The sequence below is a fragment of the Setaria italica genome, chromosome II, assembly GCF_000263155.2.
Source record: "Setaria italica strain Yugu1 chromosome II, Setaria_italica_v2.0, whole genome shotgun sequence".
NCBI classification, from domain to species: domain Eukaryota; kingdom Viridiplantae; phylum Streptophyta; class Magnoliopsida; order Poales; family Poaceae; genus Setaria; species Setaria italica.
In genome coordinates this window covers 2,464,533-2,487,630 of record NC_028451.1, presented here as the reverse complement: position 1 = coordinate 2,487,630, position 23,098 = coordinate 2,464,533, and the positions used below count along the sequence as shown (strand labels likewise).

At 44.6% G+C, this 23,098-nt stretch overlaps 5 protein-coding genes and 1 long non-coding RNA gene across 6 annotated transcripts; 4 read left to right on the top strand and 2 right to left on the bottom strand.

Moving 5' to 3' along the window:
• The first annotated feature begins 765 nt into the window (after positions 1-765).
• LOC101754258 (ferredoxin--NADP reductase, embryo isozyme, chloroplastic) lies at positions 766-4,011 on the top strand. Its single transcript, XM_004955392.4, has 6 exons — positions 766-945; positions 1,035-1,097; positions 1,768-2,100; positions 2,617-2,836; positions 3,131-3,371; positions 3,552-4,011. Exons 1-6 carry the CDS (start codon positions 919-921, stop codon positions 3,808-3,810), a joined length of 1,143 nt encoding a protein of 380 aa, XP_004955449.1. The 5' UTR covers positions 766-918; the 3' UTR covers positions 3,811-4,011.
• A 1,736-nt stretch (positions 4,012-5,747) lies between these two features.
• Positions 5,748-11,650, top strand: LOC101753728 (WPP domain-associated protein). The gene is made up of 7 exons (XM_012843789.2): positions 5,748-6,050; positions 7,155-9,106; positions 9,408-9,534; positions 10,133-10,234; positions 10,470-10,567; positions 11,070-11,248; positions 11,334-11,650. The coding sequence occupies exons 1-5, from the start codon at positions 6,033-6,035 to the stop codon at positions 10,551-10,553; spliced, it is 2,283 nt and encodes a 760-aa protein (XP_012699243.1). The 5' UTR covers positions 5,748-6,032; the 3' UTR covers positions 10,554-10,567; positions 11,070-11,248; positions 11,334-11,650.
• Positions 11,651-12,004: 354 nt separating this feature from the next.
• Positions 12,005-14,861, bottom strand: LOC101753317 (N-acetyl-D-glucosamine kinase). The gene is made up of 7 exons (XM_004955390.3): positions 14,251-14,861; positions 13,967-14,114; positions 13,658-13,849; positions 13,371-13,499; positions 12,830-12,999; positions 12,499-12,629; positions 12,005-12,249 (listed from the first exon to the last, which is right to left on the bottom strand). The coding sequence occupies exons 1-7, from the start codon at positions 14,447-14,449 to the stop codon at positions 12,166-12,168; spliced, it is 1,053 nt and encodes a 350-aa protein (XP_004955447.1). The 5' UTR covers positions 14,450-14,861; the 3' UTR covers positions 12,005-12,165.
• On the top strand, positions 14,767-15,585 carry LOC111256311. Its single transcript, XR_002676374.1, has 3 exons — positions 14,767-14,907; positions 14,989-15,061; positions 15,192-15,585. It is a non-coding gene; the product is annotated as an uncharacterized LOC111256311 (long non-coding RNA).
• Positions 15,586-16,895: 1,310 nt separating this feature from the next.
• LOC101786249 (probable receptor-like protein kinase At1g30570) lies at positions 16,896-21,122 on the top strand. The gene is made up of 2 exons (XM_004955386.3): positions 16,896-18,059; positions 18,254-21,122. The coding sequence occupies exon 2, from the start codon at positions 18,327-18,329 to the stop codon at positions 20,850-20,852; it is 2,526 nt and encodes an 841-aa protein (XP_004955443.1). The 5' UTR covers positions 16,896-18,059; positions 18,254-18,326; the 3' UTR covers positions 20,853-21,122.
• Positions 21,123-21,460: 338 nt separating this feature from the next.
• On the bottom strand, positions 21,461-22,584 carry LOC101785722 (photosystem II 10 kDa polypeptide, chloroplastic). Its single transcript, XM_012843535.1, has 5 exons — positions 22,429-22,584; positions 22,129-22,227; positions 21,981-22,036; positions 21,683-21,735; positions 21,461-21,555 (listed from the first exon to the last, which is right to left on the bottom strand). The coding sequence occupies exons 1-5, from the start codon at positions 22,582-22,584 to the stop codon at positions 21,461-21,463; spliced, it is 459 nt and encodes a 152-aa protein (XP_012698989.1).
• Between the last annotated feature and the right edge of the window lie 514 nt (positions 22,585-23,098).

Here is a 23,098-nt window from a genome sequence, read left to right as displayed (position 1 = left end):
AAGCGCAATCATCTGTTGCTGCTGCTGCTGATATTCTCGCACGTGTTTGTTCCTTTGGAACACACCGTGCACATGCCGAAGACCATGGAAGAAATGGTCTTGTGCGGCTGAAACCAAAAGGCTTTTGCTCCTACCATGCTACCTCAATTTGCCAATGCCTGTTGTTTTTTTCCCCTTTCGTGCCGTGCCATTATCTTCTCTGAAAGTCTGAAGAAGAACATACAAGATGTTTTATGGTCGCAGTGCTTGTTCGAAATGTACGAATTTTACATGATTTTTAGCACAGACCGACCGAATTTTCATGAATCCTAGGCCGATCTAAATTGAACAGTACTGAAGCTAACGAATAATGCAAGTAGGCTATTCGTTCGTCAACTAACTGAGCTAATCCGAGAACAAGCTGCTGATTGGTGCGCGTCATGAGCCAAACACTTAGCAATGTTCCAATAGCCGCGACAACAGCAGGACGACGATGAAGCACGGTACCTTAGTGATTTCTTACCCTAACCTTTGTGTTTAAACGGATGTAAATAAGTTGCCATGTAGCTAAGCTCAAGCTACATTTCAAAACCGTGTGCGTGAGCTCGGTAGATCCGCGTTGTAATAATTCTACTCATTCTTCTTAATATATAAAGGTACGCAGCTCTCTTGCGTATTCTGAAAAAAAAAAGTAGGCTAGCAAAAGTGGCATGTTTTTTTTTTGAAAAACTAAAGTGGCATGTAGTTAGTGGTCAGCAGCGGAGCACCACAAATTTGGCAGTCACTGTCAGAGGACACTGACTGAGAAGAGCCTTCACCTCCTTTCTTCAGTATTCGCCGTCCCTCTCCTCCCCGACGTCCCCGTCGCTCGCCTCGCCTCGCCTCCCGCAGATCAAAACCCTAGCAAACCCCTCCTCCCTCGCGGCCGGTCGACCGGCAATGGCTTCCGCCGCGCTCGGGACTCAGGTACGTGCACGTCCATACCCCGCCGCGCGATGCCGGGCTCATCTTTTGCCGCGTGCGTGCAGGGCTGATTGAGTTTTGGTCCCGTGCAGGTTGCTGCAACGGCCTTGGCGCCCGTCGGCTCGGACGGTTTCCTCAACGGTTCTTCGCTTAAGGTACTTGGATGGGTTGGTTGCGTGCTGACTGCTGAGGCTAAAATTTGTTGTCATTTTTGGGGTGTCTGTTGGGGAATCTCGTGGCTGGCACTGTAGAACACTACTGTAGTTCAGAGAGGCGAAATTTCTAAATTCTGTTCCTACTGGAGGGCGGTAGCAGTACTAGTACGACTTGAAGTAAAATGCATGTCAGGATGTCCTTCTTTGGTTGCTAGAGACATATGTTGTTTGCTCGAATTTTTGTTGGATTTTGTTCAGCGATAGTGTTATTTAGAATCACAAATCACAACCAGTACCCAGTAGCTAAGCAAGGCGCTGAAGAGTTTAAATGGAGGGTGTATTTTAGTTGTTTTCTGCCCCTGCCAACTAATAGATGAAGTGGCTGATGCCTACTATTTTCTCGCACAAGCGTACTAATTGTTCAGATCATTTTAGGAAAGGGGTGTTGAGTACTTGAGTTTGGGCGTAACTCAGGGCAGAAACCACTGCATTTTCTCCTAAAGCAGGACTAGGAACATAGTAATTTCCAGGGAATGTGTGCAGGATGAACATTATAGGTACACATATTCCTGCTTGAGTAGGTAGCGGATGGTGAAATTCCTGCATTTTCGGCTTTTCCTACTTGATGCTATATGATATCAGCCTTACATGATTTGATTGTTATATTTAGGGTAACAATAATCTAAACTTTCGGAGCAAACCGTGGATCAGGAGAACTTTAGCATGGGAAAAGACCCAGCAATCAAGGCATTTAAACAAGGTCTTCTGCATGTCTGTTCAACTTGCAAGCAAAAGCAAAGTTGCTGTTAAACCTGTTGAATTGGAGAATGCGAAGGAGCCACCACTCAACTTATACAAGCCAAAGGAACCATACACTGCAACAATTGTCTCAGTTGAGAGGCTTGTAGGCCCTAAAGCTCCTGGTGAAATATGCCACATTGTCATTGACCATGGCGGTAATGTTCCATACTGGGAAGGACAGAGTTATGGTGTCATTCCTCCGGTAGTACTTCCTTCCTTGTCCTGCTAAGCATAATGCAACACTTCCGTGGTTTTGTTTTCCTTTATGGACAGTAACCCTTTTCCTTCCATTATTTGGCAGTGTGTAGTGGTCACTGAATAGTCTCTTTGGATGATTCTTTATTATTCACTGTTGCTATAAAAAAGATATTATTGAAATATATACTGTCAATGTTATGGTTAAACCTCTTGCCAGACATTATTGGTATAAATCTGGAGAAACTGTATCCAGTATTTCCAATTCTCTCATTGCTGATAACTTGACAAACGATGTTAAAACTTAAAATTACTTGTAAATAATATTTTTGGGAAATCCTAGCTCACTTGCTGTAAACAAGATTGATAATGTAGGACTTTTGTTCAAATGACTAGTTAACACCCCAAATTTAATTCTAATTTCATTGTTATCTGCATCTGCTTTCTTTTCTGAACCAGCATTTCCTACATCTAAATCTAATACCTTTGTTGCTCATATGGCCTCTCATACATTTGTTGCCAGGGAGAGAATCCGAAGAAACCTGGGTCTCCAAATACCGTTAGGCTCTATTCTATTGCTTCTACTAGGTATGGTGATTCTTTTGATGGAAAGACAGCAAGCTTATGTGTTCGCCGTGCTGTTTATTATGATCCTGAAACTGGAAAGGAAGACCCCTCAAAGAAGGGTATCTGCAGTAACTTCCTGTGTGACTCAAAACCAGGGGATAAAGTTCAGATCACAGGTACGGAACTTTATCTTGGATGTCATATATAAGAGAATCGCTATGTGTTTTCCAACAATAAATGGTAGCCTCCAACTGCCAAAATAGCCCTTTCAACATTTCCTTGAGTTCACGTGAGTCGTCAAATATGTTGCTGAAATCTGTTCAACGTGATCACATATAGAGGGTATACCTAGCCTAATTATCTTTTATTTTGTCTTTCTTTTATAATTGGCACTGTTCCCATTGTATAATTCAAGCCAAATGCTGGTTATTCCTGTTTCAAGCATCTCATAATGGTTTCTCTTCATGCAGGCCCCTCAGGCAAAATTCTGCTTCTTCCGGAGGATGATCCAAATGCAACTCATATCATGATTGCCACTGGCACTGGTGTTGCTCCTTACCGTGGCTACCTACGTCGTATGTTCATGGAAGATGTCCCAGCTTACAAATTTGGCGGTCTGGCATGGCTCTTCCTTGGTGTTGCTAACTCTGACAGCCTCCTCTATGATGAAGAATTCACTACCTACCTTCAGCAGTATCCAGACAATTTCAGGTTTTGAGACTCCCTTCAAGCTTAATCATCTTGTTTCATTCTATCCTAATGATATGACTAAGAATGCTACAATCTAGTGCTTGTTTATTTAACTATGGTGGCTACATACTTCCATAGTTCAATCGGCTGAAGTAAAGCTGAATGGTTCTTGTTGAACTGATCCAAGTGTTGACGTTGCAGGTATGACAAAGCACTAAGCAGAGAGCAGAAGAATAAGAGTGGTGGCAAGATGTATGTTCAGGACAAGATTGAGGAGTACAGCGACGAAATCTTCAAGCTCCTGGACGGAGGTGCACACATCTACTTTTGCGGTTTGAAGGGGATGATGCCTGGAATCCAGGACACGCTCAAGAGGGTGGCCGAGCAGAGAGGAGAGAGCTGGGACCAGAAGCTGTCACAGCTGAAAAAGAACAAGCAGTGGCACGTGGAGGTTTACTAGGTTATGAAATACCACAGATTACGATTTGTTCACGATGAGGTGAGAAACTGGGCATAAATTGAACAATTCTTGTTGCGATGTAAAATTGTAGATTTTATTCATAAGCTTCTGCTCCAAACAGTGAATAAAACGAAGCACATGCCTTTGAGTTGGTTTTACCATTTATTGGAGAGCACTCAGTGTCCCAGTTTTTCTTGCTCATTTCACATCAGTTGGTAAGCTGTTTTCAAGGGTATCTCTCCATGCTTTATGCAATATGCATGCTTTGACTGTCTACCTGTGATGCATTATTGAATTGTACTATCCATTTCCATCGTGGTTTGTTTACTATCCTAGCCCAGTCAACTTTGGCCCCTCACATCAGAGGACAGAATTGTTCTTCAGAAAAGCAAAGCCTATCATCTCCACTAGGCGTGGCTTTATTCTTCTGGAGAAAAGAATTAATGACACAAATGCTAACCTTATGGTCCTGCATTCCTGCATGATTGCCGTTTTATTTTATGGTTGCTTGTCTGGTCCTTCCCAGATCACCAGCAGTGGGTTCAGGTAAAAATTAAGGAAAGAAAAGAGGAAACGTTCAGCGAACTCCCGGCCTTTCCATCGCCTTTTCCGCTGCTGTTTTGGACGACATGCAACTGGAGTTAGGATGCAGCATTGAAGATGTGACAAAAAGGAGAGCTGGTTTCACCTGATGCTCGTACACATCTCGTGGTCTCCAATCTCCATGATCTGTAAAGTTTTAGGTGTCCATGACCTGTAAAGGCTCTGTCCGGTTACAAGTGTAGCCAATCTTGCCACAGGTTTGAGGTTTCAGCTGTTGCGGTGGTAAATAGTTGGTGACCAGTATTTTGCTGGCATTTTCATGCAGATCTTGTGAACATCACCGATCGAGTACTCCCAGAATGTGACACCCACCCATTGTTACCATGCGTTAAATGTTCTTTCCTGTTTATTTCACCATGGAATTAGTCGACCTAACATTTGTGATCCGTGAGAAGCTTTTTCTAACTCTTAAGAATTTCTTGTGACCCAAGTCTTTGGACCTTGCAAATTGGAACCAAACCCATTACCTCTCGCTCACTTGATGACAAAAAGTCGCGTACTTCCTGTTAGTTTTGCCACTTCTGCGCAATGAAAGGTTGGGGTCTCTGTCACATCCGTTGTGGATCTCGACGGCCGGTCAGCCGATGCCAACATGCTAAGTGCCAAAAATCTCTGGATCTAGCGATCTGCTGCTACTAGAATAGCTACAACTAATCAGATCCCAAGTCCAAATATCGTATTAGAAATAAGCATGTAAACACATGGCGACTGATGACACTCTCAAATTAAAAATCTGCTCCCATGCTGCAACGCTATTTTGCTTTCAGGTTGCCAAGTAGTTGAGATCCGCTTCGTTTACACACTAACATTTTTAATCTAAAATTTGAATTTTTTTTAATCTTTTGAAAATTTGTCTCGTCATTTTTGGAGAGACAAGTTTTAAAAAGATGGAGAAAAGAAATCCATATAATATAAATCCAATAGCAAAAAGCCATGGAATGAAGCAACAAAAAACAGCTGTCCCCTTGTCCACGCAAAGCCGGACTCGCCCCACTGCAGAGCACCCTGCCCCCTGAACCAACCGATCCAACGGCCACCCTCAAATCCCGCACGCATCACGAGATCCATCCAGCTCAGCGCCCTACGCGCTCCCACTACCGCCGACGGCCGGGCCCCACCAGCCCCCATCCCGCGGCCATCACGCATTACTCGCACGTACCGCCGTCCCAACTACCCCCACCGCCTCGCGGGCCCATGCTCCAGTGGGCCCGCTGACCAGTGGCCGCTGCTCTCTCTAGTGGGCCGCCACGCCCACGCCCTCCCCGCCGCCTACGTGGCCGGCCCGTTACTCCGCGCCCCGACCCGATGCCATTTTTACCCTCCGCGGTGAGGTGGTGGCGAGTGGCGACCCGTTCCTCTGTTTCCTCCTCTCGCTTTGGCCGCGAGTGAGCGCGAGCGGCCGCGTCGTCGTCTTCCTCGTCGCGATCACCGATCAAATCCACAGAAAACCAATTCGTTACAGCCGGGCTTCGATTCACCGCCACCCCTCCTCATCTCCTGCTGCCGCCTTTTATCCTCAGGCCGGAAAGCCCTAGCGGGGAGCAGTGCCGACCACCCGCGGAGGGCGGGGGATAACTGAGAGCCCGGGGTTGCTGAAGCGGCCGCTCCGGCTCCTTCCAATGGCGCGGATCCAGCCTGTAAGTGACTCCGGCGCGGCCGCGCTCGTGTGTTCGGATTTTATGTGGTGGTTCTGCTTCTGCCGTTCTGGGGGCTTGTGATGCTCGAATTGGTTGGTGCGGTTCGGGGGCGGGGATTGTTCGACGGTGCCATGCGGTGGTTCGTGGCTGCAGTTGGGGACGCTTCGCGGGTGTTTTTGCTAGGGTTTTGCCGCTCTTGGGAGAATCGAAGTAGATGCGCGAATCCAGTGGCTTCACAGCTTCTGTGCGTGCTCTGCTTTTTGGTAGGGGGGTGAATTGCTCTGCTCAGGGCTCACCTTGCAGTGTCCAGCAGTTCGCTGCTGTTGGTTACTCCGGAAATTTTTTTTACCGCAGCTGGTTGTTGGTGTGGCTGAGTGAAACGGTGAGAGGAATGGAACAGTTGTCAATAGTACTACCTGTTCCCGTCCTGCTACTGTCACTGTTTGGGTATTACTTCGCATCCTTCACCAGAGCTCGTCTGCCTTGCGTAATTTTTTACTGGATACTGGATAGTATAGTAACGGATTTGGTGTTTGATAACCAAAGGATTGATGCTACGGGTTAATATATTTGAGAACAGTGATGCATTTGAACAACTAGTATTCTATGTCGCTTAAACATTCAGCATTGAGCTGTACATTTTGGGTGTTATGCTGAAGCAAGTAGCATAAATGAGGTCTTCTTGTTTTTGTTTACATAAGTATCTCATAGGACATGTTAGGGGGTGGTAACATGCCTATCTGACACCTGCATCTTGTTAAGATCGGCTTGAGGCATCATCGACGTTTCTCTAAGCCCATTTGACTTTCTGAGAATTATTGTGTGGATAACATTGGTTATGGGTACTTCTTTCCCTTTGCATTGTTAGTTGCAAATTGCCTCTGGCAGATCTACTGTATATGTACCATCAGGAACTAAATTTTTAACCAAGATAGAAACTTGCATGGTTACGATACTAGTCTCATTTCCTATGAAATTAAGTATCCCTTGTTTTAATGAAAGCCATCGAGTTTATTTGCATCAACTCTAAATTCCTACTGCAGCAACTAGTTGGTGTTCTGAGTTTGCCATCAACTGCCTTATCTTATACAACATATATTGCAGGTTCTGGATGAAAGAATGGACCCATTTCTTGGTAGATTGACTAGAACTACCACCATTGACCAAACATGGTGCACTGCTCAGAATGGCCTGTCCTTGTTCAACGAGCCTCTCCCTGACACTAGGATTTCTTCTGCAGAGCTTAATTATGGTTTTATCAAGTTCAAGGATACAACTGCACCATCTAATAATGCAAACAACTTCGAACCATTTGCAACTGTAGTGTCAAGGTTGCATCAACACCTTCTGGATGCAAATGTTGAAGTTACTTATACAGAATACTTAGATTTGATGAAACTAGAAGTTGATCAGCAGCTTAATAAGCTCACCGAGGATATACGGGTCTTCAAAAGCTATGACTTGGCCCACAAATATGATGCAAACAGTTCATGCTCTACGGCATGCCATGTCGGGAAGTTGACTGAGATAGATGAGGGATTCAACAGCTTGAAGGTGCTGTTGGTTGTAGTTTTCCAACAAATTAGAGAGATGCTCACATTGGTCAATGCTTCAATCCATGATCTTCAGTGGGAGCATGAATTACAGCTAGAGGTTATTCGCATTATTATTGGAGACTGCATTAGAGGCCTTCAGGATGAGCTAGGGAGGAGGTTGCATGAACAAAGTTCCATAGTGAATAGTCTAAGAAAAAATTGGCAGGAAACTGTGGCTCAGTGTGCTTCCATCCGTGAAGACCTGATTGCTATTTCTGATATACTATTACCTTCAGAAGAAGAACCCCACATTCCCCTTTGTAGGCATGAAAGTTTGGGTAACTGGAGCGACAGATGGAAGTTCAGCTTTTTCAGAAAGATAACACATCAGGATCACTCCCTATCTTCCTCTGAGCAAAACAAGAATTCTGCAACACAGAAATCTATATCTCTCAGTGAAGTTATTTCAGAAAAATCTGACTTCCGACATCTGAAGGGTATGCCTAGACAAGAAATGCTTAACTACTTCAGATCTGAGATCAGTAAATTAAGAAGGCTGCATGAGTTGGATTTGCAAGAGAAAACAGAAGAGCTGTTCAAATTCAAACGAGAGAAATGGTCATTGGCTCTTAAGTATGATGTAGAATTCGAGCCCTTACGGAAGAAATTCCCTGAGATCATTTTAAGATTTGACCAAATCATGTCCAATGGAATGGCAGCACCTACAATCTGCAGTGCTAGTGATGCACTTGATGAAAGGAGCAGATTGAATAGTAGAATTGATTCGCTGTACCGTGACAACCAGCATCTTCGATGTTTGCTTGCAGAGAAGACGAAGAATGTTCAGGAATTATCATGCCAGATATCTGATGCCAGTAGGAAAATGTCACTTCAATATTCTCTAGAAAAACAACTTTTGAGGCAAGTCAGCAACATTAAAGAAGAGTATGAGGATCTTTATGTCGAAAGCACTATCAGAGATGAAATTTACCAAACTGTTACAAGAAAATTGGTTGATAGTCATAGGAACATCTTGGAAGATACTGCTCAAAATTTTCATGCAAAGCTGTCCTCACTTGAAGCTGCACTCTCAGAAAAGGACAAGGCGTTGTCTTTATCTAATGAAGAAAACCAGAAGTTAAAGGAAAAATTGTCAATACTAGAAAAAGAGCATTTCGTCCAAAATAATCAGCAAGATCTAGAGCTAACCAAGCAAGAGAGTGAGGAAATGGTACTCCGTGACATTGAGATGGAGACTCATGTGGCGCCACAAAGACCATATGAGATTTCTGATCAGGATATGCCGTATGAGGAGCTCATTAACCTGAATCAGACTTTAGAGATTGCCTCAACCACCTTAAAAGAAGTTGAAACAAAAAAATTGGATTATAGTGATATCCTAGGTAAAAGAGAGCAAGAAAAGCAGCTAGACTGCATTATGGTATCAATCATGGATTTGTCAAAAGAATTTGTGGAGATTGAACATAAAATGTCAGAAGATATAAAAGGAAATGACAAAAAGTATGTGCATCTATCTTCTCTCTCTCTCAGAGTTTAGCACTCAGTTCTTTCAGAACACAAAGCAACAGATTTCAGCATGTTTTGTTCATGATTGTGTGACATGATTAATGATTTTTTTAACCTAACAGCACTTATTGTTCGTTGAAAGTTCGATGCAAAATAATGCCTGCAAAAATCCTTACTATGACTATAATTTGTAACATGATATTTCTTCCATATATAGTCAAAAGTAATTTTTTTTGTGGAGTAATCCATACACATTGATGCTAGCACAAACTGATAAGTGTGTTGCTAAATTCAGGACAGAAAATCTGAATGATCGATGCAACCATATGGTACAACAGGCCATCGTACTGACAAAGAAAGGTCTATGGTACAAGCAAATGCTTGACACAAGACGTTCTGAGCTCCGAAAAGCTGAATCTGAGGTATGTTTTCAAATATACTCAAATGAGATACTTCTTTGATTGTTCACTTACAGTTCTGCACAGAGTGATTTCTCTCTGTTGCAATTATGCACACAAACATTCAAGGATCTTTATTGAAGGCTCATGCTCATTCATGTGTCAAATAACTGCATTTATTAGCTAGGAGTTAGGAGTGTAGGCAATCAAGTTTGAGCAAGAGAGAATACTCTCAGCTCTTTTTATTCTTAAAAACATGGCAGATCAATTCGTGTTCTGCTAAGATGCATAGAATTGATTTGGTCCCTTCTGATCCTTTTTCATTTCTCCTGTTAGACATTTTGTTCACATTATAAAGCAATTATCATAGATATTTATTCAGAATGTTTCGTTCTTTATACTTTTAATGAGCTTAGGATTACTGACTGATAAGCAAGAAATTGTTAGTTAGACGTTTCTGATACGGTAGCATTCAAGTTAGTCACTGCTGATATGAACCCCTTCTGCTTTAGTATTTATTCATGTTAGGTTTTTGTTTGTGTACGCTTCTATTTGAACAACAAAACATGCATTCCAAATCCATGTTGCAACTTCTTTAAATGTTTTTTTCTGTTTTATTCAGGTCGATATTTTGGGAAATAAGGTCAATGCACTCTTAAGCCTTGTTCAAAAGATATATGTAACTCTTGAGCACTACTCTCCTGTTTTTCAGCATCATCCTGTGGTAACTATCTCAAGTGCCCAATGTTACCTTTTCCTATCTTATATAGCTCTTCATCATTCTAAACCTTGAACTGGTGCTTCTTTTAAAGTCCTGTGCTTTCTTTTGTATTTTATCTATTATACTTGAGAGATCACAATAGGATTTTTTCTGTTCATAAAAGACGCTTGTACATGGTCTCTTATGATGATTCATTGATAGCCAGAAGAGCGATTCGTAACTAATGCTGTGTGTGCAGCTATTGGATGCTTTCTTGAAGACATGCAAGCTTGTTGCAGGCATAAGAAGCAGACAAAAAGAGGAATCAGAAGACACAACATAACTTGGAACAGCTATGTGAGTTGGCACTTTGTTTATCAGTCATATATGAATACCTTCAAGCTGTATGTTTCATAGAAGCAAGGCTCCCACCCAGTTGGTTGAATTTCTAAAATTGCTAAATCTTCATTACAAAATTATTGTGATGTTAACTCCTATTATTTCATTTCTCATCGTGACTTTGTAACTCTTCTTTTGCTAACCGTCCATCACAAATTATATTGATTCCATTTCTTCATATCAGATCATGACTACATAACTTATATTAGAGGACAACAGAAGTAGTTAATCATAACCACCTTAGTACACATTGTATTAACATCTCCTTATTGGAATCCTCCATCAGGAATACATATTTGTCACAGAATGTGTGTGCATGTATGACTCTCACCCTAGAAAACTTCAACACTATGCTTTATTGAATTTTTACGTTTCCATTAGAACAATTTTTTTATCAAGCGCATTTAATGGTTATTGCCTTATTGGTGCTTACAGCTGATTAACCTTTGTCATTTTACAGAAAATTAAGGTCCAGTATTAGTTGAGAGTAGCTTAAGGGCCAGTGGAGGTATTGATTTCATTGAGGAACAGCATACAGTCACAAGACTATGAGATCGATCCATGGCTAAATTGGCTCTGCAAATCTGCAGCCACAAAGAAGTTGATGTGGTCCATTGGACTGAATTTTGAAACCTTAGGGTATGAACGTCAATGCAATTGCACTGCAATATATTTCTAGATTGTAGTGATGAGCTTGACTAAACATCATTTTGTATGGATGCAGCTGTACTTTCACTGCTCACTCCGCAGACGATTTGGTAGATTCACGTCCTTGATGGTGTATATAGGAAGTGATACACATCCTAATGTATAAATTATGATAGTTCACAATCTGCGAGGGTGATAGCGTTTTTGTCAGAAGCCTGTATAGTAATGATTTTGCTTGTATACAAGCCATAGTCATATTGTAAGCATTCACTACTTCAAGATATCTTTACTAGATTATAAATCTTATAAATTTTGTAGCCCTGGTTTGTACTAATAATCTTATGAGCATGTACAGAATATTCTTATGTACTACATGTGTTCACTTTCAAGGAATCAAATCTTTGCAGGGCCAATAAATTTATTTTGGATACAGAGTTATCTCAACAGGCTTGATCCAAATTTACGATAAAAATTCCATTTGTTTTTCAAAAAGTTATTGAAATTCCATGGTGATTGAGCATCTGAGCGATGTATGCATGGCTGACTGCTACAGCTGCTATGGCCATTGCTTAGTTGTTTGCATGAGCAATAGGTGACTGAAACTGTGGTAAGTGTGGTAGCTTTGCTTACTGCTATCTTCTAGAGCATCTATGTTTCTGTGCATGCTTTGCTTGCTATAACAGTTTTGGTGACTGTCAAAATATACAGGAGCAAAGTCTCACATAAGCACAAATGCTTTCTTCCTTTTACTCTCCTTTTGCGGAGAAACTTCCATTAAACCAAATTTCTTGGTAAACCTTTTGTTTTTTGACAAGATTACAACCTTTTCAAGCAATCTGTTACAGCGAAAAAAAAAAGGCTGAAGATTTGACGCTAACATAATATACAATAATGTATAGAAGGTTTCATTATTGAACATTTCTAATATCACCATCTAATTCGCTTGCTATAGCATTCCATGCTAATAATGCTGCACCAACTGCTGGTTCCACCTGCAGGTACAATCAGATTTAAGTTCATGAGTATTAATTTAGAAAATTTAGTAGTAGGATTTGAAGATGTGTCAGTTTTTAAACTGTGTTTATTTGATATTTTCAAGCGTATAGCCATATGCACAGCTCAATTATGCTTCCTCATGCCAATAAAATCTAATCCTACATATTTGATATTTCTTCCAGTGTTCAGGTACTTAGTTGTTGAAGATGGCATAATCTGAAGAATGTTTCTTAGATTCTGCTCACCTTGGGGTGTATTGGATAGGCACCTGGGTAATTCTTGGTAACACAATCTATCACTTCTTTCCCAATGTCCCACCTCTTGTTTGCCTCAAGGACTTTACCAACCATAACAAGTGGAAATGGATGTTTGCCATCTGCGACGGAGAAACATATTAAGAAATTCTTCCATGAAGTAGTCTCATAAATGGCTAAATGCAAGTTTGAGGGTCTTGTTTAGTTTTATATGACCACTGCTTTCTTTACAAAAAGTCACTTTTTTTCTACCAGAGATAAATTAATGTATGTATGTTGTACATGTATTCAGGGACAAAATCAGAGAGGACTGGTGTGTTACCTTCACCGCCAAGTTGAAGCCTTTGCACTACAGCCTTGACACTGGAAGCTAGTTCACCAACTGAATTATGTAGGATCTTGTTTGCCACCTCATCACCACTCTCAGCAGATTCTACCACAACCGGAAGAAGGTCAGCAATGCGGGCCCATGATTGGTCTTCGTATGTCCATCTGTTATTGGAAGAATGAAAAGGTAAGTAGAAGTTGTCATTTATGCTTTGTAACACAGACGCTATGTTTTTGTTGACTTGACCAAACCTAAAGCTACTGAATCACCTCACTTGTTTATGAATATGCTCCTTTACCTAAAGTAGGACCAGTAAGTAGTCAAAATAAATTAACCTATTAATTCATCTTTTGAAACTACCCCATATATAGATAATGTAATTCAGGCAGTGTGTAGGTCTGTTATCCGAACTACTGCAAATTGCCTTAGTTTAAGTTGACCCATGTCAATTTACTGAACAAACTATGCTACTGACGAAATGTGCTCCTTCTACATGAACTGAAACTGATAGATCCACTAAGCAGAATTGGATTACCCTATCAATTCGTCTGGTGATGCTAGCCCAAGAAAGTCGAGGATGTTGTTCGTAAGCACCGTTTCAGGACCCCTGCCATCATAAGCTCTGACCACTGCTGTCATTGCCTGTGCAGAAATCCCATACCCACTGCATATGAATATGCCACATAAACAGGTCAAACAAATTCACCAATAGCAGCCACACAGAGACAGAGTAGATAGACAAGAATCCGCTTCCACAAACCAATTCAGTTCTCTTGTAAATGTTACTGTCATACATTAGAAAACATAATCCTCTTCACTCACCTGCCCCAGTCACCTAGAACCGGCCCTGCACCTGCTGCTCGGGCTTCCCTGCCATCACTGGTGAACCCATAAGCTATCGTCCCTGTCCCTGCAATCAGCACACATCCGTGGAGCTTGCCCATGGTTCCACTTGCTAATGCTGCCACCGCGTCGTTCTCGACAAATAGCTTGACATGGCTTGGAAAAATCTCCCTGAAATAAAAAAGAGAGGTGTTTGGTTACATTCAGTTTCAGAGTTTTACTACTGAAGCGAGACTGCAGTTTTCAGCTGACAACTGACTGAATTGGTTATGTTGGACGTGGACAGACCTGAGCCAATCCAGCATTCTCTCCTGATCGATTGGATGGTTGACGCCTGCTACGGCCAAACAGACGGCGCAGACGTTTGATCGTCTTCGGCGCGCCTTGAGCAGCGCCTGTGACATCACTCTCTCCAAGGTCTCCCTTGCCCTGTCCTCTGACCAATCCGAACAAGAAAAAGGAAACAGCAACTTTTTTTACTACTTGTGCATCTTTTTTAACCAACAAAGAAACTTCCACAGAATTGTTTACTTGATCACTGATGATCAGTGAGTGAGTGCAGATGGTGTTACCTCCGACGGAGTTGTGGTTGGAGCAGCCTGCGACGGTGCGGGAGAGGACGGGGAGCGGGTCGTTGAATGGCATGGCGGCGGGGATGCAGACGCAGACGGTGTTGCTGGCGCCGCCGTCGACGCCGAGGATGACGCTGCCCATGCGCGGGCTCTGGCACTCCTCCACGTCCCACATGTCCCGCCCCGTGTGCCGCTGCATCCTCAACAACACTACTCCTGCTTTGACACTCGAAAGAGAAGGACGACGACGACCCTGCCTGAACAGGAAGAAGAAGAAGAAGAAGGAAGAAGAAGAAGAAGAAGAGCCTTCTGATGAGGAATCTTGTCCGGGTACCAACTGCTAGCCTGCAGCTGAGGTGAGCTTTCGCTCCATATATATGTACGTATTTGGTGCGCGCCGTGGATGTCTAGTCGAGGCGAAAGGGACGCGGAGGAAGACGACGGGCGCGGGGAGACGAAAGGGAGGAGGGCGGCTGTCCGCACGCGCGTCCATTGGCGAGACGGCCGAGTTGTTTACTCTGTTGCGCCGGAGGTCCCTGCGCGCGGCTCCAACCTGCTTGCGTTTGTTTTGCTTGCTTGTCACTTGGTTTACGGCTGGCTGGCTCGTGTTACTGCCGTTATCCTCGGGGCTACGTGCTGGTGTTACTGACAGCACTGGTAAGAACTCGATCGTGCAATGTTTTGGTCTCGAAACTCTGGATGTCAATTTGCTGAGCGCTTTTGTGGTATCGACTGCAGGTTTTGTACTTTGTGTGTTGGCAGCTGCGTTTCCTTGATCACACGTGTGGAGATATTACAATGACTTTCCTTGGTAAAAACTAAATCCTATCTTAGTGTACTCTGTTAGCTTCATCTTGCATCAAATCCAAGTACTACTCTGAAACTTGTGACAGCTATCCCAAGCTTGTGGTGACTTTCTCTGAAACTTATCCTTGATGCAGTTCTTGCTAGCAGGCCAGGTGCACAGTTTCAGTGCGGCTGCTGCTGCCTTGATCATTAAAACAGCACGTTCAGAACCCCCAAGTTGAAAGTAAACCCATTTGTGCTCCAAATGTCAAGCGTCTGCAGGCGGGGTTCAACGCTCGTTTACTCTCTCTTGTCACGCCATGGGGTTATTTGTTTGATTTGATCCCTCGAAGACCTCTTCTCCTGCCACATGGCTCAACTACGGTGACGGAGAGGTAAACGACGTTCAGAAGAAGACATTGGACTGATGACATTGGAAAACTCTTGGCGATCTGAAATCTCGCCATCGTTTTTGGATATAGGTGTTGACTGTTGACGACCTGATGCATGCCCATCCAAATGGAAATAGCTCCATCGCTAACGCATGCTTCCTCGGTTGGTTGCTCTCTTGCTCTCTCTTATGCCTGTGCTGTGCTGCCATCTTTCGGAAGGGGTTGGGCCTGCAGCTGCCACCAACATGCATGCATGCATGCATGGAGCAGAAAGCTGACACCAACACGCATTACCCGGCCTGTACGTGATCAATCATGCCGGAGCCTTGCTCGCACAGGCCCGGTCCACTCCAGAGCTGCGGGCACCGCCGCGGCCGCACCGTGTCCGTGTGCGTCCTTGGCGTCGGGCGCAGTCCTCACGGTCAGCGCCTCAGCGGCCAGTCGGTCACCCACTAGTCCGCCCGCAGTCCACGGTGGCTTTACACCGCTTTTTTTATATAAAAAAACTGATTTTTCTTCGCAAGAATGCTTTTCAAGCCAAATGTCTCGTTGGTTGAGACTTGAGATACTCCCTCTGGGAAATAATGCAACTCTATCATTCTTCACACAAACTAATAAATAAGCAAAATGACGTATGCACTTCTGCTCCAGTAATATTTTAAATGGAAGATAGTCTCAAGCACCAACTCACTCCAAGAAGTTACTAGAAAATTTTTATAGGCACTTAGCTAGCACCAACTCATAACTTAAATAATATGTGCACCCACGCTACTATGACAGGCTAGAGTTGCATTCTTTTTTGGATAACCTTTTTAATTCTAGAATTGCATTCTTTTCTGGATGGTGGGATTGAACAAGTGTTCAAGTCCAACCGATTTCGTTGACGGAGGCGCGGCGGCGGCAGCCTTGCTTGGTTTTTGGTGGGCTCTCACTGGTTCCCTTGGCTTTTGGCAAATGGCAGCGAGCACGCAGCACGCTGGTTCGTCGCTGCTGCATCACAGCTGGGATGTGAGATCTCATCTGAGCTTACCCCACCGCATTCATCCGTGCGTTCGTGCCGTACGTCGTGTTGACGCGCAGGCACCGGCGCAGGAAAAATGGGAGCAGAGGCTCCCTCCTCCCTGCTTCCTCCCTCCGTGGTCACCCAGCCACAAGTCCACAGCCATGGCGTACGTACGCAGTCACCCCCTAGTCCACCCACGGTCCACAGCCACCGCCACCGCACGGGTGGCCCCACTCTGCCAGTGCCAGTGCCGCTGATGAATCGCCCCCGGCCGCCGCGTCATCAGCGGCACTGGCACTCCGTAGACCCAAAAGATTCCCTCTGCCGATCCTCGGGTAACCTAACCCTCGCGCCGCTCCGTGTCCGCCGGCGACTCCACCTTACCGATCTTGGGTTATTCTAATCACTGGTGCTAATGGCATCCGCGCGGGATTTCCCTGCCACCTTTGCTTTGCTTGCTTCTCCCCCAGCGCTCCAAACGAGAGCGACAGCATCCGCGCTTGTCTGTTGCGACCCAAACATTACCAGTTTACCCGCACGCAACATGCTGGAATGGATGCATCGGCCTCGGAAAGCTAGCCCTCTGCCCAGGACAAACCGCCCATGCCCCGTTGCTTGCTTCAGATGCCATTTCCACAGCGCACACGCCTCACTGTTCCTGTACGTGCAGGTCCGTGCATCTCCCTCTCCCCTCCCTTCGCCAGATTTTCCTGAATTATCGAGATTCTCATCACCGCCGAACGCCGATAGTGATACTGACACCCACGGGACCTGCCGACGGGACTGCATCGCACTGGAGCAGAGGAGCTAGCGTCCGCGACCTTGCGTCTTGTCCCCGTCCGGCGGTCGGCGCCGCCGCGTCCAGGCCTTCCCCCCTGAGACAGCGGCATGTGCTCTCCCGGCCCCTCGCTTTCCAGCTCTACCATTTTTTAAACCCTTTTTCCTCACTCCATTGGACAGCTGCAAACCAATCAGCCCGACGCTGCGAGCTGCTGATGAAAATCAAATCCCTGGCCATCGCCCAGCTAGCCTACCAGCACCCTCATCAGCTCATCTGATCATCATCATCGTCTCCTTTCGTTTCACACAGGCGCAGAGGAGAGGAGCCCACACCTCATGTGGGAAGATTGCACGATCGGACCCGCCGGAATCGCGGATCTCTGATCGCCCACCGCTTCTTGCAGATATCCCTCGCTGTCTGTCCGCCTGCCATCCCCGATTAATCAATCAAACAGCCGCGCCGCGGGCCTGCTGCCGGCGCCGCACCGTGGGCGTGGCCTCCTCCTGAATCATCGCTTGCTTTTATTAGTAGCGGTATCAGTTTTCGTCTTCCCTCTCGGGTCCATCTCTATTCTCTAGTGTGAACTGAACTACTCTGAAGCTCGCCAAGGAGCTGCCATTTGTTGAGCAGAGCTCAACCTCGTCGGCAAATCCTCCGCTCTTAAGTTTCCCCGCTGTGACTCTTGTGTGGCGGCGGGATTGGTGGTTCCTCATTGTTTCTGCTTCTACTTCTTCTTGTGGCGGCGGCCGCGGCAGGCGCCCTTGTTCAATCCTGGTTCCTGCCGAGAGAGGAAGCTCCCCAATCCGTGCAGTGCGGGGATCGACGACGCGTCTTCAGAATCCGTCAGGTCAGTGGGAATCTCTTGCTTTCATTCACTCTTCTAGTTCGATTCAGAGCACATTTTTATTTGTTTCTGTTCTTCACCACCTTCTTTTCAAGTCCTGTTACTGATCTTGTTCTTCCATGATTGATACCGGTTCTCCCATTTCTTCTTCAATCTCTCTTCGCCAAGAGGATAATCCTCATTTGATACACTTGCAGGTTGCGGATTCTTGGCATTGGGGGAGATCCTGGTGATTCTGCTAGGGTTTAACCCTCAAAATTACGGACAAAGATGAGATCGTTTCGGTATCTGCTGCTGATTCTTGCGGTGTTCTTGATCCTGGATAGCGCCCGAGCACAATCCAAGCCGTTTCTGATCAACTGCGGCTCGGATTCCAGCACCGACGTCGACGGCCGGACATGGGTGGGGGACTTCCGTCCTGACGGCGGCAACTTCACCGTCACCTTACCAGGAGCCATTGCCCTGGCTCCAAAAGCTTCAGGTGGAGATGATTTCTATGAGGATCTCTACAGGACTGCCCGCGTCTTCAACGCGTCGTCCACCTACAAGTTCAGTGTGCCCCCCGGAAGCTACTTCCTTCGGCTCCATTTCAGTCAGCTGTTCAGCAATCTCAGTGCCAAGGAATCTGTTTTCGATGTCGCGGGGAATGGCCTGAAGCTGCTGTCCAAGTTCAGTGTCCCTGGGGAGGTCTACCAGAGGAACTCCAAGATCAACTCCACCAGCAACGTCATTGTGAAGGAGTACCTTCTGAATGTCACCTCCGGGAAGCTGGAGGTTGAGTTTGCTCCTGATGATGGGTCATTTGCCTTCATCAATGCCATGGAGGTGGTGCCTGTGCCCGGCAACTCGGTCTTCGATTCGGTTAACAAGGTGGGTGGTGTTGGGGTGAAAGGCCCTTTCAGCCTTGGGGACAGTGGCATCGAAACCATGTATAGGGTGTGTGTGGGAGGTGGCAAGATTGAGAGGAAGGAGGATCCTCGCTTATGGAGGAAGTGGGATTCGGATGAGCATTACATATTCTCTCTGAATGCTGCTCATAGCATCAAAAATACATCCAACATAAGCTATGTGTCAAGTGATGATTTGACTTCTGCGCCTCTAAGGCTCTATGAGACCGCCAGGGTAACGGAGGAGACTTTTGTTGTGGATAAGAAGTTCAATGTGTCATGGAGGTTCAATGTAGACCCTGGCTTTGATTACTTGGTCCGGCTGCATTTTTGTGAGCTTGAGTATGAAAAGGCGGAGCAGCGCAAATTCAAGATCTACATCAATAGCAAGACTGCTGCAGAGAACTATGATGTGTTTGCTAAAGCTGGGGGCAAGAACAAGGCTTTTCATGAGGACTTTCTTGATGATGCCTCCTCGGACACACTTTGGGTTCAGTTGGGTTCCGAGTCCTCTGCAACAAGCGCTGCAGCTAGTGATGCACTTTTGAATGGCATGGAAATCTTTAAGGTCAGCCGGGATGGAAATCTTGGCCATCCAACAATTAGAATTGGGGGTATGAATGGTGGCATGGTGAAGCCAAAGCGTAGCCCCAAGTGGGTACTAATTGGTGCTGCTGCTGGTTTGGTGATTTTTATCTCAATTGCTGGTGCTGTTTATTTCTGCTTTTATCTGCGACGGAAGAATAATATTCCAGCTAACATGACCAAGGACAACCCTCCGGCTACACCAATGGCTACTAATGCTCGTGCCTCCCCGACTCTTCGCACAACTGGAACATTTGGTAGCTGCAGGATGGGCAGGCAATTCAGTATTGCAGAAATCAAAGCAGCCACCATGAACTTTGATGAATCTTTGGTGATTGGAATTGGAGGTTTTGGCAAAGTCTACAAGGGTGAAACTGAAAATGGCACCCCAGTGGCAATTAAGAGGGGGCATGCACAATCTCAGCAGGGTGTGAAGGAATTTGAAACTGAGATCGAGATGCTCTCAAGGCTGCGACACCGGCACCTCGTGTCCTTGATTGGCTATTGTGATGAACAAAATGAGATGATCTTAGTTTATGAGCACATGGCAAATGGCACCTTGAGGAGCCACCTTTATGGAAGTGACCTTCCTGCTCTGACATGGAAGCAAAGGCTTGAAATCTGCATTGGTGCGGCAAGAGGGCTTTACTACCTTCACACTGGACTTGACAGGGGCATAATTCACAGGGATGTTAAGACTACCAATATTTTGCTAGATGACAATTTTGTTGCAAAGATGGCAGATTTTGGTATTTCAAAAGATGGTCCATTGGATCATACTCATGTTAGTACTGCTGTGAAGGGGAGTTTTGGTTACCTTGATCCAGAGTACTTTATGAGACAACAGTTAACTCAGAGTTCAGATGTGTACTCTTTTGGTGTGGTGCTGCTTGAAGTGTTATGCGCTCGGCCAGTCATCAACCCGACCTTGCCAAGGGATCAGATAAACCTTCCTGAGTGGGCTCTTAAGTGGAAAAGACAGAACTTGCTTGAGACCATAATCGATCCTCGATTAGGTGGAAATTACACGCTGGACTCTGTCAAGCAATTCAGTGAGATAGCAGAAAAATGCCTTGCAGATGAGGGGAGGAGCCGGCCATCAATGGGTGAAGTACTGTGGCACCTAGAGAATGCTTTGCAGTTGCACCAAGCGTATTTGCAAACTGCAACTGCTGATGGTCTATCAGGACCTGAACTGAAGCTCTCTGATGCATCCACTAATATACGGTGCATCGAAGAAGTAGAAGAATCTGCTCATTCAGACTGTCAGGATGCAGACGGGGAATCAGTTGATATCAGAATTGAGGTGCCGGAGACTGTTTGAATTGCTGATCTCAATCAACTGAATAGGGTGTGTGTCCAATTAACAACGTGCTCAGCTGCACTGCCATCTGCAGTACTGTAAAACCATATATGGTTGCCCCAACAATATACTGAAATTATTTTTTCTTCAGTGGGGTTGATTCTTTCTTTTCTTTTCACTTGTTGTGCTGATGTAGAAAGTGCTAAATTATGTCAATTCGATTTATTCTTTTGTAATACTCTGGAATGAAATGCAATGCTAAGCATTACTTGGGAGATTTGTGCATGGAAATTAATCGTTCTATTCTTTCATGGATCGAGTTTCAAATCTGTAAAACTTCATAAGTGTCAGCTATTTTCTTGACCTAAGGTCTAGTATTTTGGTTCAGACTGTCTTCAACTCTTCAGGTATACTATCAACAGGAGCATGGTATTGTTAGCTGAAGCTACGGGTCTCTTTCATTTACTGAATTTCCTCAGATTATCGCATTGGACAACACATAACCACATTACTTTTTAAGGTTTTTTTCATTCACATCTCCTACAGATTCTAGGGACATAGCTGGATAAAGATATATCTAAACTATGTGACACTGCATGGTACATAATTATATTTTCTGCATCCAGGCTTCAAGAAGCCAAGGCGCTAGTATTGTAGACAAGAAGAGCACCGCCCAGCAAAATTCCAGCAAGAGTGATTGCCCAGAGCAACAACCCTGTCTTTCCTGCATAAATCAAGGAAGGAAGGTCATTTTTAAAAAGCGCCTTGAGAACTGAGACATCTGAAATTCTGAAGTACAGTAGCAGTGAGTGTTTCAATGCTGTTACTTTGGGAGGGTTTTCTGCGCATACCTCCAACATAAACGTCACCGCTTGGAGACCATTCTTCTGGGTTATATATTGGGCTACATGCATGGAAAAAATTAGCCTTGTTAAATTCGAAGGCGATAGATGAATTATGAATGCTATTCCGGTCACTATTCGACTATTTCTTACTGAACTGTACAGTTCCCTTCTTATCAGATCTGTATAATCTTGTATCTCTATTTTTTTATCGAGTAATTATCTAGCACTAACATCAGGGTTGTGTTTAAAGTAAGACTAAATAGAGAATATGGTGATGTTGGTTATTGGTCTGGGTGAATTTTACCTGTACCCATCAACGTTTGCCCCGTATTTGCTGGCGAACTGATAGACGCCCTTCCCCTGATCAAAATTGGAACAATATTAGGTGACTGCGAGTCTGCGACGCCTTTTCTGTTAATTTTCTCTTTTGTTCTTGCAACCACAGAACTTACCTTGGCTGGCCTTCCAGATGCATCAACAATCCTCCTGCTAGCCCTGTATGTTAACAAGAAAAAGTTTGTGAGTATTGAGTATTCTATTCCAGGATAGTGCTACATGAAGAATGGCATCCAGGGCACTAGTACAGATTTTTTTTGGATAATTCTAAAAGATTCTACGATTGGCTCTAAGGATGTGTGAAACAAGGAACAACGTCAAGGGCAAAAAAGTTGCTATGTCAGGTTCTTCAGGTTAACATCAGTGTTTAGTTTCAGTCTTTCAAATACTAGATCATGTTTCGTATATGCACTGACCGCAAGGCTGAGAAGTTGGATCTTCTTTACTCTCTTGGCCATTACTTTTAAGGCTGAAGCTCTTGCAGATGACTTCACGTCTGGGAACCTCGATCGATCCAAGAATGGAGATCGAGATGGTTTCAGAGCCAAATAGGCCATAACAGAGGCTGCCATGTTGTCTGGACGGCTCAAGATCACACTCTTCCTCTTGCTGTTAGTCCCTCTCTTTTTCTTGGCAAACTTGTGTGCAGTTCTTCTTGCTTTAAATCCAGCAAGAAGGGAGGTTAGAGGTAGGAGCAAGTGACTAAGCACGGTTTGACAAAGTGTCAGTTGCTGTGTGGTGCCGTGGACCCATGGGCCCGCTGTGTTTGATCAGTCTCTACCCCTCACATGACTCACTGAAGTCTGAAGCTGGTGGAATGGGAAGGAAACATCTAGCTGGTGATGGGATAATCCTGAGACTCTGCTTGGTTTCTTCAATGACTGGGAAATGTTGTTTCTTGTTTTGTGAGACAGTTTTGCTAACTGCGTGTTTTCTGAATATTTATACCAGAGAAAAGCATGTTTGGTTTTTGTCTTTTTGACCTTCTGAGGTATGCAGTGAAGAAAACGATTTATGCCAACTTAAAGAGAAGGATAATCTCTGGACTCGTGGTCATTCATTTGTATTGACATTAGGCAGGCATTT